The sequence below is a fragment of the Panulirus ornatus genome, chromosome 9 (assembly GCF_036320965.1).
Source record: "Panulirus ornatus isolate Po-2019 chromosome 9, ASM3632096v1, whole genome shotgun sequence".
In the NCBI taxonomy this organism is placed as follows: domain Eukaryota; kingdom Metazoa; phylum Arthropoda; class Malacostraca; order Decapoda; family Palinuridae; genus Panulirus; species Panulirus ornatus.
This window is the reverse complement of record NC_092232.1, coordinates 38,747,241-38,761,455: the sequence shown is the minus strand read 5'-3', so window position 1 is coordinate 38,761,455 and position 14,215 is coordinate 38,747,241. Positions and strand designations below refer to the sequence as shown.

At 40.7% G+C, this 14,215-nt stretch overlaps 1 protein-coding gene across 13 annotated transcripts in view; it reads left to right on the top strand.

Moving 5' to 3' along the window:
- The window catches only part of LOC139750352 (mitochondrial outer membrane protein SLC25A46-like), a 113,020-nt gene that overhangs the window by 21,626 nt on the left and 77,179 nt on the right, over window positions 1–14,215 (top strand). For all 13 annotated transcript variants that reach the window (XM_071665045.1, XM_071665041.1, XM_071665043.1 and 10 more), the window contains one exon: window positions 7,072–7,274. In XM_071665045.1, coding sequence (XP_071521146.1) covers window positions 7,072–7,274 — 203 coding nt within the window. The remainder of the gene's footprint in view (window positions 1–7,071; window positions 7,275–14,215) is intronic.

The following is a 14,215-nucleotide window of genomic DNA, read 5'->3' as shown; positions in this document are numbered from 1 at the left end:
ATTATCCCGGGGGGCAAAAATGGGTATGTTTGAGGGAATAGTGGTTCCAACAATGTTGTATGGTTGCGAGGCGTGGGCTATGGATAGAGTTGTTCGCAGGAGGATGGATGTGCTGGAAGTGAGATGTTTGAGGACAATATGTGGTGTGAGGTGGTTTGATCGAGTAAGTAACGTAAGGGTAAGAGAGATGTGTGGAAATAAAAAGAGCGTGGTTGAGAGAGCAGAAGAGGGTGTTTTGAGGTGGTTTGGGCACATGGAGAGAATGAGTGAGGAAAGATTGACCAAGAGGATATATGTGTCGGAGGTGGAGGGAACGAGGAGAAGAGGGAGACTGAATTGGAGGTGGAAAGATGGAGTGAAAAGGATTTTGTGTGATCGGGGCCTGAACATGCAGGAGGGTGAAAGGAGGGCAAGGAATAGAGTGAATTGGAGCGATGTGGTATACAGGGGTTGACGTGCTGTCAGGGGATTGAATCAGGGCATGTGAAGCGTCCGGGGTAAACCATGGAAAGCTGTGTAGGTATGTATATTTGCGTGTGTGGACGTGTGTATGTACATGTGTATGGGGGGGGTTGGGCCATTTCTTTCGTCTGTTTCCTTGCGCTACCTCGCAAATGCGGGAGACAGCGACGAGGTATAAAAAAAAAAAAAAAAAATTATTATTATACTTTGTTGCTGTCTCCCGCGTGAGCGAGGTAGCACAAGGAAACAGACAAAAGAATGGCCCATCCCACACAAATGCACATGTATGTACATACACGTATACACACGCACATATACATACCTATACATCCCAACGTATACATATATATATATACACACACAGACATATACATATATGCACATGTACATAATTCATACTGTCTGTCCTTATTCATTCCCGTTGTCACCCTGCCACACATGAAATGACACCCCCCTCTCCCTGCATGAGTGCAAAAGACAACAAAGGCCACATTCATTTACACTCAGTCTCTAGCTGTCATGTATAATGCACCGAAACCACAGCTCCCTTTCCACATCCAGGCCCCACAGAACTTTCCATGGTTAACCCAGACGCTTCACATGCCCTGTTCAATCCATTGACAGCACGTCGACCCCGGTATACCACATTGTTCCAGTTCACTCTATTCCTTGCACACCTTTCACCATCCTGCATGTTCAGGCCCCGATCACTCAAAATCTTTTTCACTCCATCTTTCCACTTCCAATTTGGTCTCCCACTTCTCATTCCCTCCACCTCTGACACATATATCCTCTTTGTCAATCTTTCCTCACTCATTCTCTCCATGTGACCAAACCATTTCAAAACAACCTCTTCTGATCTCTCAACCACAATCATTTTATTACCACACATCTCTCTTACCCTATTATTACTTACTCGATCAAACCACCTCACACCATGTGTTGTCCTCAAACATCTCATTTCCAGCACATCCACCCCATTCTGCAGAACTCTATTCATAACCCACGCCTCACAACCATATAACATTGTTGGGACCACTATTCCTTCAAACATACCCATTTTTGCTTCCCAAGATAACGTTCTCAATTTCCACACATTTTTCAACACTCCCAGAACTTTCGCCCCCTCCCCCTCCCTATGATTCACATCCGCTTCCATAGTTCCATCCGTTGCCTAATCCACTCCCAGATATCTAAAACACTTCACTTCCTCCAGTTTTCTCCATTCAAACTTACCTCTCAATTGACTTGTCCCTCACCCCTACTGTACCTAATACTAATAACATTGCTCTTATTCACATTTACTCTCAGCTTTCTTCTTTCACACACTTTACCAGACTCAGTCACCAGCTTCTGCAGTTTCTCACACAAATCAGCTACCAGTGCTGTATCATCAGCGAACAACAACTGCCTCACTTCCCAAGCACTCTCATCCACAACAGACTGCATACTTGCCCCTCTTTCAAAAACTCTTCCATTCACCTCCCTAACAACCTCTTCCATGAACAAATTAAACAGCCATTGAGACATCACGCACCCTTGCCGCAAACCAATATTCACTGAGAACCAATCACTTTCCACTCTTCATACAAGTACACATGCCTTACATCCTTGATAAAAACCTTTCACTGCTTCTAACGACTTGCCTCCCACACCATATATTCTTAATACCTTCCAAAGAGAAGCTCTATCAACTCTATCATATGCCTTCTCCAGATCTATAATTCCACATACAAATCCATTTGCTTTTCTAAGTGTTTCTCACATACATTCTTCAAAGCAAACACCTGATCCACACATCCTCTACCACTTCTGAAACCACACTGGTATTCCCCAATCTGATGCTCTGTGCATGCCTTCACCCTCTCAGTCAGTACCCTCCCATATAATTTCCCAGGAATGCTCAGCAAACTTATACCTCTGTAATTTGAGCACTCACTTTTATCCCCTTTGCCTTTGCACAATGGCACTATGCAAGCATTCCGCCAATCCTCAGCTACCTCACCGTGAGTCATGCATACATTAAATAACCTTACCAACCAGTGAACAATACAGTCACCCCCTTTTTCATTAAATTCCACTGCAATACCATCCAAACCTATTGCCTTGCTGGCTTTCATCTTCCGTAAAGCCTTTACTACCTCTTCTCTGTTTACCAAATCATTCTCCCTAACCCTCTCACTTTGCACACCACCTCGACCAAAACACTCTATATCTGCCACTCTATCATCAAACACATTCAATAAGCATTCAAAATACTCACTCCATCACCTTCTCACATCACCACTACTTGTTATCACCTCTCCATTAGCCCCACTGAAGTTCCCATTTGTTCCCTTGTCTTACGCACTTCATTTACCTCTTTCCAAAACATCTTTTTATTCTCCCTAAAATTTGATGATACTCTTTCACCCCAACTCTCTTTTGCCCTCTTTTTTGCCTCTTGCACCTTTCTCTTGACCTCCTGCCTCTCTCTTTTATACATCTTCCAATCATTTGCATTATTTCCCTGCAAAATTGTCCAAATGCCTCTCTCTTCTCTTTCACTAATAATCTTACTTCTTCATCCCACCACTCACTACCCTTTCTAATCTGCCCACCTCCCTTGCTTCTCATGCCACAAGCATCTTTTGCGCAAACCATCACTGCTTCCCTAAATACATCCCATTCCTCCCCCACTCCCCTTACGTCTTTTGTTCTCACCTTTTTCCATTCTGTACTCAGTCTCTCCTGGTACTTCCTCACACAAGTCTCCTTCCCAAGCTCACTTACTCTCACCACTCTCTTCATCCCAACATTCTCTCTTCTTTTCTGAAAACCTCTACAAATCTTTACCTTCACCTCCACAAGATAATGATCATACATCCTTCCAGTTGCACCTCTCAGCACATTAAGATCCAAAAGTCTCTCTCACACGCCTATCAATCAACACATGTTCCAATAACGCTCTCTGGCCATCTCTCCTACTTACATATGTATACTTATGTATGTCTTTCTTTTTAAACCAGGTATTCCCAATCACCAGTCCTTTTTCAGCACATAAATCTGCAAGCTCTTCACCATTTCCATCTCCAACACTGAACACCCTATGTACACTAATTATTCCCTCAGCTGCCACATTACTCACCTTTGCATTTAAATCATCCATCACTATAACCCGGCCTCGTGCATCAAAACTACTGACACACTCACTCAGCTGCACCCAAAACACCTGCCTCTCATGATCTTTCTTCTCATGCCCAGGTGCATATGCACCAATAATCACCCATCTCTCCCCATCCACTTTCAGTTTTACCCATATCAATCTAGAGTTTACTTTCTTACACTTTATCACATACTCCCACCACTCCTGTTTCAGGAGTAGTGCTACCCCTTCCCTTGCACTTGTCCTCTCACTAACCCCTGACTTTACTCCCAAGACATTCCCAAACCACTCTTCCCCCTTACCCTTGAGCTTCGTTTCACTTAGAGCCAAAACACCCAGGTACCTCTCCTCAAACATACTACCTATCTTTCCTATTTTCTCATTTTGGTTACGTCCATACACATTTAGACACCCCAATCTGAGCCTTCGGGGAGGATGAGCACTCACCGCGTCACTCCTTCCTTTGTTTCCCCCTTTAGAAAGTTAAAATACATGGAGGGGAGGGTTTCGAGCCGACCCCCCTCCCCTCGGCCCCCTTTAGTCGCCTTCTACAACACGTGAGGAATGCGTGGAAAGTATTCTTTCTCCCTTATCCCTAGGTGTGAAACATTTTTTTATTCTCCCTAAAATTTTATTATTCTCTCTTACCCCAACTCTCATTTGCCCTCCTTTTCACCTCATGCACCTTTCTCTTGACGTCCTGCCTCTTTCTTTTATACATCTCCCAGTCATTCACACTACTTCCCTGCAAAAATCGTCAGAACACCTCTCTTCTCCTTCACTAACAATCTTACTTCTTCATCCCACCACTCACTATTTCTAATCTGCCCACCTCCCACCTTTCTCATGCCACAAGCATCTTTTGTGCAAACATATATATATGCATCAGGTTGTGTGCCTCATTCTTAAGGTTGCCTTCTAAGCGTTGATGGTGGCTGAGGTGGTAGTGTGTAAGCATTTCTTTCCAGTGTCAGTCACCCTCCAGAAATTAAACAGTTTTTATGGACTTATAGAACTAGGTAGAAAATAATCCTGAATTATTTGAGGAAGATTTATCTTCTGGTGAATTGTGTGGACAGTGATGTCATGAACGCATGCTCCTCTAGCATTGAAAATTGACCAAGATGCGGCAGTAAAAGGGATTTCTAGTACAATTGGAAGCAGTGTTGCCATATCCTGCTTGACTTTGCCAACACTACATCTGACTTATGCAGCTAGTAATTTTACAAACTTTCATAATATTTCTGTTATGAAAAGGGTATCAGATAATCACATTGATTTTACAAGAGATTTATGATATTAGGTAGACCATGGTAATAACCAGTAATCAGTTTTTCAGTGTAGGTAAAATAAATTATAAAATGAGTGAGTTTGGCACGCAACACTCAAGCATTTCTCCTACACTTTTTGTGCATTGCATTAAAATAACTACAAAACATTTACTCATTATCAGAGTGATAGTAGTGAACCATATATACTTCTAAAATTATATTCTTCATTATTATATGAATATAGTAGCTTTGATATTTTTAAGCTAAATAAATCTTCTATACAACCTGAAAAATGTGAATGTAAGAGAAACCAGAATGAAGAGTTAAGGGGTTGAATGACAGTTTAAAGATTATAATTAAGTTAATGGAGTTTGAAAATTCAGTTATTGCAGTTTAAAGGTTAGCATTATATTGATGGTTTAAAAGTTAGCATTTTAGTGGTGGATTATATAAGTCCCATTTAAATTATGCTCTTTCAATGTCTGTATTTAAATGACATATTACAGTGGTTTGGGTTGAATTTAAGCTGAGGATTACTGGTGAATGATAGAGTTTAGAGGTTCATGATTGAATGATGGAGAATATAAATGGTCAACAGTTGATTGGCAAGGTTAAGGATTTTGTTGTAGTGATTTTAAAAGTTATTTAAATGTTGGAGAATAAAAGTTCTTGAAAAAAAAGAAGAATTATTGAACAGTGGACCTTAAAGGTTTGTATTTGTGAGGCTTGTATGATGGAATATAAATGTTTGTTCTAAAATGACAGAATTAAAAGGGTCACATTTGATTTACAGAGCTTAAGATATGCATGTATTTTTTTTTCTGCTCAGGTATGTGTCATAGATTTTTCAGTGAGGGACATGTCTACTTGAGTTAGGACCTTGTTATACAGGCTGAACTTGGTTTTATCATTACAACTTGTGATGGGAAGAGGGTGACCTCTACCTTAGTCTTGCTTAGAAACCTGTTGGTGGAAGAAATCAGCTGAAGAGACTTTAGCAATCTTCTCCTTTGTCAGATGTTTCCATAGTCTACATAAGGTAGATCTACCTTCTATGGTGTGGGGTTTCTTCTCCAGGTGAGGTAATTTCTCAGTTTTGAAGTTTCAAAACCCTGATTTTTCTACCTTTTTTTTTTTTTCAATAAACCTTTCTTGTTACTATTGGTGTCCACTTTGGAGTTGATATGTAAGATTTACAAAGTTTAAGCTGCTGGTTGAAACATTCTCCTGTAGTGAGTGAATGGATGACATCATCACTGGCAAGTTTGTGATTTGCTGGTGATGGATCTGAAACAAATGAGCCACTACAACCACCGATTGAGTATTATATAGGATTTTTGAAGGCCCTAACCCAATAATACTCAAAAGATATCTTATTAATAGCTTGTGGGATGCTGTTTTGTAGAGAAAAGTTCTTTGAAACTTCAAATTTTATATTTTTATTTAATGCTCGATTGTTCATATTATAAACATATTATCACTATGTTGTTGAATTTGTATTATTGTTGTGTTTAATAAAGGTTTTCTGCTCCTTAAGTTAGCTTTATTAATTTCTTGGGCCTGCAGTTTTTCTGTGGCAATTCATCTCCAATCATGTAATGAGAATCTTGAAAAAATAGGTTTTTGCTATCAGGAATTCCACTTAAAAGTCAGTTTTACAGAAGTGTATGTGTTCTTTCAGGATTGGTGTATGATGAATGACCAAGAGTTCTTTTGTTCCCAAGTGCACTTTACTCATTATGATGCGGGAATTATTGTTAATTGAAATATTTACAGTGGTTTTAAATATTGATATAGGGAAAGTTTGCTTGTGGTATCATACCATCTGACAAATTTACTGGACTCTATAACTCTTACTGCCTAACTTGATAACTTTTGAAGAATGGAAGACTCTTTTTTCATGTTGTTACTATGTGAGGAAAGGAAACTGAGTCATACCTCTCTTCTTCATTGCCATTATTTTGATTCTGAACTTTGGATTAGATATATGCTTTGTCCATTTTCATATCCTGATTGGCCATGCCTTGGGGCCAGCTATGATTAGTGAATGGTTGCTTTAATTTATATGATTTTTATTTAACTAGTCGTCCAGATGCATAGTGATTTATGAAAATTTGTAACTTGCACTTTTTCAGAATGCAGACAAAAGTCTCTACTCCATCAAAACTACTTATTCACATATTTTATTTTCAGAGAGATCTCCCCTCATAGTTCTCTGAAGACCATTGGGCAGCATTTACTTCTGAAGTGTTCTGCCTTGGCTCTAATCACTCCATTCTATAGTGCTAGTCTTGTAGAAACTGTCCAGAGTGAAATAGCTAGTGAAAGACCAGGTGTCTTAGATGTTTTTAAGGAAGGACTTACACGCCTCTTGTCTTTCACACAACCACAAACAGGTAAGTCATAAAGTATTTACCCTTACTATCCTGAATATACTTAGGTTGAACTTTTCTCAAGTTACTTTGGATCACTTATATTCTGCAAATTGTTATCCCAAAACTAGGGTTCTTGATATGTTATCTATCGTTTTCAGGAGAAAAGAGCACAGTATGTGTCATTTCTTTTAATTAATGGCATTACAAGCACTTTTTTACTCTTACAAACAACACCATGGTGAGGCATGTATCTAAGGAGGTCCAAGCATCTGCCTTATATTAGCTTAGATTTCCATTGTTTTTCACTCCCTGTATGTTGATTGATGTTAAAAATTCTGGTGATGACTGTACAGACACACAGATGAAGATATTAACCCACATAAAGTGGAAAATAGCTCAGACTCAGGTAGTCCAGCAGAAAAAATCAAAGTGAAGTGTCTTTTGGAGGAGGTGCAAGCGTTTGGTTTAATTCTGCCTTTCCACTATTTTTTTGCTTGGTTTGCCAAGTAATAATGAATTTGACATGCAATTATTTATTTTTTATTATATTTTGTTGCTGACTCCCGTGTTAGCGAGGTAGCATAAGGAAACAGACAAAAGAATGGCCCAAACCACCCACATGCACATGTATATACATTCACGTCCACACATGCACATATACATACCTATACATTTTAATGTATACATATATATACATACACAGACATATACATGTAGACACATGGCACATAATTCATACTAGCTGTCTTTATTCATTCCTGTCGCCACCCCGCCACACATGAAAATAGCATCCCTCCTCCCCCTGCGAGGTAGGGCTAGGAAAGGACAAAAGGCCACATTCATTCACACTCAGTCTCTAGCTGTCATGTGTAATGCACCAAAACCACAGCTTCCTTTCCACAACCAGGCCCCAGAAGACTTTCCATGGTTTACCCCAGACGCTTCACATACCCTGGTTCAATCCATCGACAGCACGTCGACCCCGGTATACCACATTGTTCCAATTCACTCTATTTCTTGCACACCTTTCATCCTCCTGTATGTTCAGGGCCTGATCGCTCAAAATCTTTTCACTCCATCCTTCCACTTCCAATTCGGTCTCCCACTTCCCCTCGTTCCCTCCACCTCTGACACATATATCCTCTTTGTCAATCTTTCCTTACTCATTCTCTCAGTGTGATCAAATCATTTCAATACACCCTCTTCTGCTCTCTCACCCACACTCTTTTTTTTACCGCACATCTCTCTTACCCTTTCATTACTTACTCGATCAAACCACGTCACACCACATATTGTCCTCAAACATCTCATTTCCAATACATCCATCCTTCTCACAGCCATATAACATTGTTGGAACCTTTATTCCCTCAAACATACCCATTTTTGCTCTCCAAGTTAACTTTCTTGCCTTCCACACATTCTTCAACACTCCCAGAACCTTCACTTCCTCCCCCACCCTGTGATTCACTTCAGCTTCCATGGTTCCATCTGCTGCCAAATCCACTCCCAGATATCTGAAACACTTCACTTCCTCCAGTTTTTCTCCATTCAAACTCACCTCCCAATTTACTTGTCCCTCAACCCTACTGCACCTAATATTCTTGCTCTTATTAATATTTACTCTCAGCTTTCTTCTTTTACACACTTTACCAAAGTCAGGCACCAGCTTCCGCAGTTTCTCACCTGAAACAGCCACCAGTGCTGTATCATCAGCGAACAACAACTGACCCACTTCTCAAGCCCTCTCATCCCCAACAGACTGCATACTTGCCCCTCTCTCCAAAACTCTTGCATTCACCTCCATAACAAACTCATCCATAAACAAATTAAACAACCATTCCACATACTATGAATCAAAAAGGCCAGTTGATGGTATGAGGTAAACAAGTAGTCATCTTTACCTTTTTTCTGCATCTACCCAACTATTTGCTTTTGCTGGTAATAACAGTGTTAGTTACACCACCATTAGTTAAACAAATGATGAACATCAGAATATATGTCAGTATTAACAAAGTTCTGTGATACTGTTATGAACTTGCTGACATGATAGTTGAAGGGACAGGTGTGTAAAGCAAAGGTTGACAACAGCACCATGGGGTGATGGTAATGATAAATGGCACTGTCAAAAACAGGGAAAAGACAGGGTTTATGCATTTCTTTGACAAGCAGTAGATTTTTTTCTTTGTTATTTCTAATAACTTTTACAGTCTAGAGTTATTAAAAACTATAGTCCTATTTCATTTATTTTTTATTGATTTTACTTTGTCGCTGTCTCCCGCGTTAGCGAGGTAGGGCAAGAAAACAGACGAAAGAATGGCCTAACCCTTCCACATACACATGTATATACCTACACGTCCACACATGCAAATATACATACCTATACATCTCAACGTATACATATATACACATGTACATAATTCATACTGTCTGCCTTTATTCATTCCCATCGCCACCCTGCCACACATGAAATAACAACCCCCTCCCCCTGCATGTGCACGAGGTAGCGCTAGGAAAAGACAATAAAGACCACATTCGTTCACACTCAGTCTCTAGCTGTCATGTATAATGCACCGAAACTACAGCTCCCTTTCCACATCCAGGTCCCACAGAACTTTCCATGGTTTACCCCAGACGCTTCACATGCCCTGGTTCAATCCATTGACAGCACATTGACCCCTGTATACCACATTGTTCCAATTCACTCTATTCCTTGCACACCTTTCACCCTCCTGCATGTTCAGGCCCCGATCACTCAAAATCTTTTTCACTCCATCTTTCCACCTCCAATTTGGTCACTTCTCGTTCCCTCCACCTCTGACACATATATTCTCTTTGTCAATCTTTCCTCACTCATTCTCTCCATGTGACCAAACCATTTCAAAACACCCGCTTCTGCTCTCTCCACCACACTCTTTTTATTACCACACTTCTCTCTTATTACTCTCTTATTACTTACTCGATCAAACTGCCTCACACCACATATTGTCTTCAAACATCTCATTTCCAGCACATCCACCCTCCTCCGCACAACTCTATAACCCACTCCTCGCAACCATATAACATTGTTGGAACCACTATTCCTTCAGACATACCCATTTTTGCTTTCTGAGATAATGTTCTTGACTTCCACACATTCTTCAACGCTCCCAGAACTTTCGCCCCCTCCCCCACCCTATGATTCACTTCCACTTCCATAGTTCCATCCGCTGCCAAATCCACTCCCAGATATCTAAAACACTTCACTTCTTCCAGTTTTTCTCCATTCAAACTTACCTCCCAACTGACTTGTCCCTCAACCCTACTGTACCTAATAACCTTGCTCTTATTCACATTTACTCTCAGCTTTCTTCTTTCACACACTTTACCAAACTCAATCACCAGCCTCTGCAGTTTCTCACACAAATCAGCCACCAGCGCTGTTTCATCAGCGAACAACAATTGACTCACTTCCCAAGTGACTCACTTCCCAAGCTCTCTTATCCGCAACAGACTGCATACTTGCCCCTCTTTCCAAAACTCTTGCACTCTCCTCCCTAACAACCCCGTCCATGAACAAATTAAACAACCATGGAGACATCACACACCCCTGCCGCAAAGCAACATTCACTGACAACCAATCACTTTCCTCTCTTCATACACGTACACATGCCTTACATCCTCGATAAAAACTTTTCACTGCTTCTAACAACTTACCTCCCACACCATATATCCTTAATACCTTCCACAGAGCATCTCTGTCAACTCTATCATATACCCTCTCCAGATCCATAATTGCTACATACAAATCCATTTGCTTTTCTAAGTATTTCTCACATACATTCTTCAAAGTAAACACCTGATCTACACATCCTCTTCCACTTCTGAAACCACACTGCTCTTCCCCAATCTGATGCTCTGTACATGCCTTCACCCTCTCAATCAATACCCTCCCATATAATTTCCCAGGAATACTCAACAAACTTATACCTCTGTAATTTGAGCACTCACTTTTATCCCCCTTGCCTTTGTACAATGGCACTATGCAAGCATTCCACCAATCCTCAGGCACCTCACCGTGAGTCATACATACATTAAATAACGTTACTATCCAGTCAACAATACAGTCACCCCCTTTTTTAATAAATTCCCTTGCAATACCATCCAAACCTGCTGCCTTGCCGGCTTTCATCTTCCGCAAAGCTTTTACTACCTCTTCTCTCTTTACCAAATCATTCTCCCTAACCCTCTTACTTTGCACACCACCTCAACCAAAACACCCAATATCTGCCACTATATCATCATACACATTCAACAAACCTTCAAAATACTCACTCCATCTCCTCACATCACCACTACTTGTTTTCACCTTCCCATTAGCCCCCTTCACTGAAGTTCCCATTTGCTCCCTTGTCTTACGCAGTTTATTTACCTCCTTCCAAAACATCTTTTTATTCTCCCTAAAATTTAATGATTCTCTCTTACCCCAACTCTCATTTGCCCTCTTTTTCACCTCGCACCTTTCTCTTGACCTGCCACTTTCTTTTATACATCTTCCAGTAATTTGCATTATTTCCCTGCAAAGATCGTTCAAATGCCTCTCTCTTCTCTTTCACAAATACTCTTACTTCTTGAGCCCACCACTCACTACCCTTTCTAATCTGCCCACCTCCCATGCTTCTCATGCCACAAGCATCTTTTGTGCAAGCCATCACTGCTTCCCTAAATACATCCCATTCCTCCCCACTCCCCTTATGTTCTTTGTTCTTACCTTTTTCCATTCTGCACTCAGTTTCTCCAAGTACTTCCTCACACAAGTCTCCTTCCCAAGCTCACTTACTCTCACCAGTTTCTTCACCCCAACCTTCTCTCTTTTTTTCTGAAAACCTCTACAAATCTTCACCTTCACTTCCACAAGATAATGATCAGACATCCCTCCAGTTGCACCTCTCAGCACATTAACATCCAAAAGTCTCTCTTTCGCGCGCCTGTCAATTAAGACATAATCCAATAACGCTCTCTGGCCATCTCTCCTACTTCCATATGTATACTTATGTCCATCTCTCTTTTTAAACCAGGTATTCCCAATCACCAGTCCTTTTTCAGCACAAATCTACAAGCTCTTCACCATTTCCATTACAACACTGAACACCTCATGTACACCAATTATTCCCCCAACTGCCACATTACACACCTTTGCATTCAAATTATCCTTCACTATAACCCGGTCTCATGCATCAAAACTGCAACTTATCACTCTGCTGCTCCCAAAACCCTTGCCTCTCATGATCTTTCTTCTCATGCCCAGGTGCATATGCACCAATAATCACACATCTCTCTCCATCCACTTTCAGTTTTACCCATATCAGTCTAGAGTTTACTTTCTTACACTCTATCACATACTCCCTTCACTCCTGTTTCAGGAGTACTGCTACTCTTTCCCTTGCTCTTGTCCTCTCACTAACCCCTGACTTTACTCCCAAGATATTCCCAAACACTCTTCCCATTTACCCTTGAGCTTTGTTTAACTCAGAGCCAAAACAGCCAGGTTCCTTTCCTCAAACATACTACCCATCTCTCCTTTTTTCTCATCTTGGTTACATCTGCACACGTTTAGACACCCCAATCTGAGCCTTCGCAGAGGATGAGCACTCCCCGTGTGACTCCTTCTTCTGTCTCCCCTTTTAGAAAGTTAAAATACAAGGAGGGGAAGGTTTCTAGCCCCCCGCTCCCGTCCCCTTTAGTAGCCTGCTACGACATGTGAGGAATGCGTGGAAAGTATTTTTTCTCCCCAATCCCCAGGGATAGTTCTATTTTCTACAATTATTTCTGTATTTGTTGAAGTGATTTGGACTCTTAGTAACTTTGCATTTCATTATATAATGATTATATAATACAAGTACACCACCGAATTTCCGGCAAGTGATGGTTTGGCACCTCTTTTAGCCCGCACAAAATTACGTGAGGGAACTTGAAATTACCGCCGCCACCAGACTAGTTTACTGGGCGGCCACACATGTTGTTGTGTGTAGGGCACACTTATTTACATTCTTACACTGCACTTGTTGGTGGTGATACCACAATTCTGCGAGATTCGTAGCTTATTTTGCTTAAATTTAACCCTAGCCATGTCCGCTATGACATATGAGAGTGTCAGTCATGGTGTCAAACGTAAACACCAATATCCAAGATAGAGTAGAACTGTTGAAAAAAAATGGACCGTGGTGTTTCAGTGCATAAGCTGTGTGACATCTACAGTATTGGTTCATCAACTGTTTATGATATAAAGAATTAAAGGGAGAAAATATTGAAATTCTATGCAGACTGCGATTCCAAGAAGCAAATGACGATTAGAAAAACTATGAAAGACGGTAAGAGTACTAAGCATGATTGAGTGATGATGGAATGGTTTTGACAGCGTCGGAGTGATGGAGTGGACTTGTGAGGAAGCTTGATAATGGACTAGGCTAAGTTTTTCCATAAAGGACTTAAATTACAACACGACCATGACTATATTGAAGGATGGCTTCAAAGATTCAAGAAGTGTCATGGAATTTCCATGAATAAAGTGTGCGGAGAAAGGTGGTCTGCAAACCAAGAAGGAGCTGCCGATTATGTGGATGAATTTGCGAAACTTGTAGCTGACGAGCACCTCAGTCTTGAGCAGGTTGATAATGCAGATGAATACTTTAGACACATGGTATACTTTAGACACATGGGAGATGTATAATTAGTGGGTTAGAGGTGTGTTGAATTATTATGTGACCACGATTGGTCCAGCAAAATGGTTAATCTGGCAAGGTTTTGGAACCAAGAGTCCTGGAAAATCGTTGGTTTACCTGTATTAACATTTCAGACATGATATTTTGTGTCTGCTTTTTCTATTTACATTTCAAAGTGCTTCAAAAGTTTTGATAGTTTTTAGACCATACTTTGAAAGAAAAATGGGAAAGAGTTAATAGAGGTCAGTAAAGTTAATAGAGCTT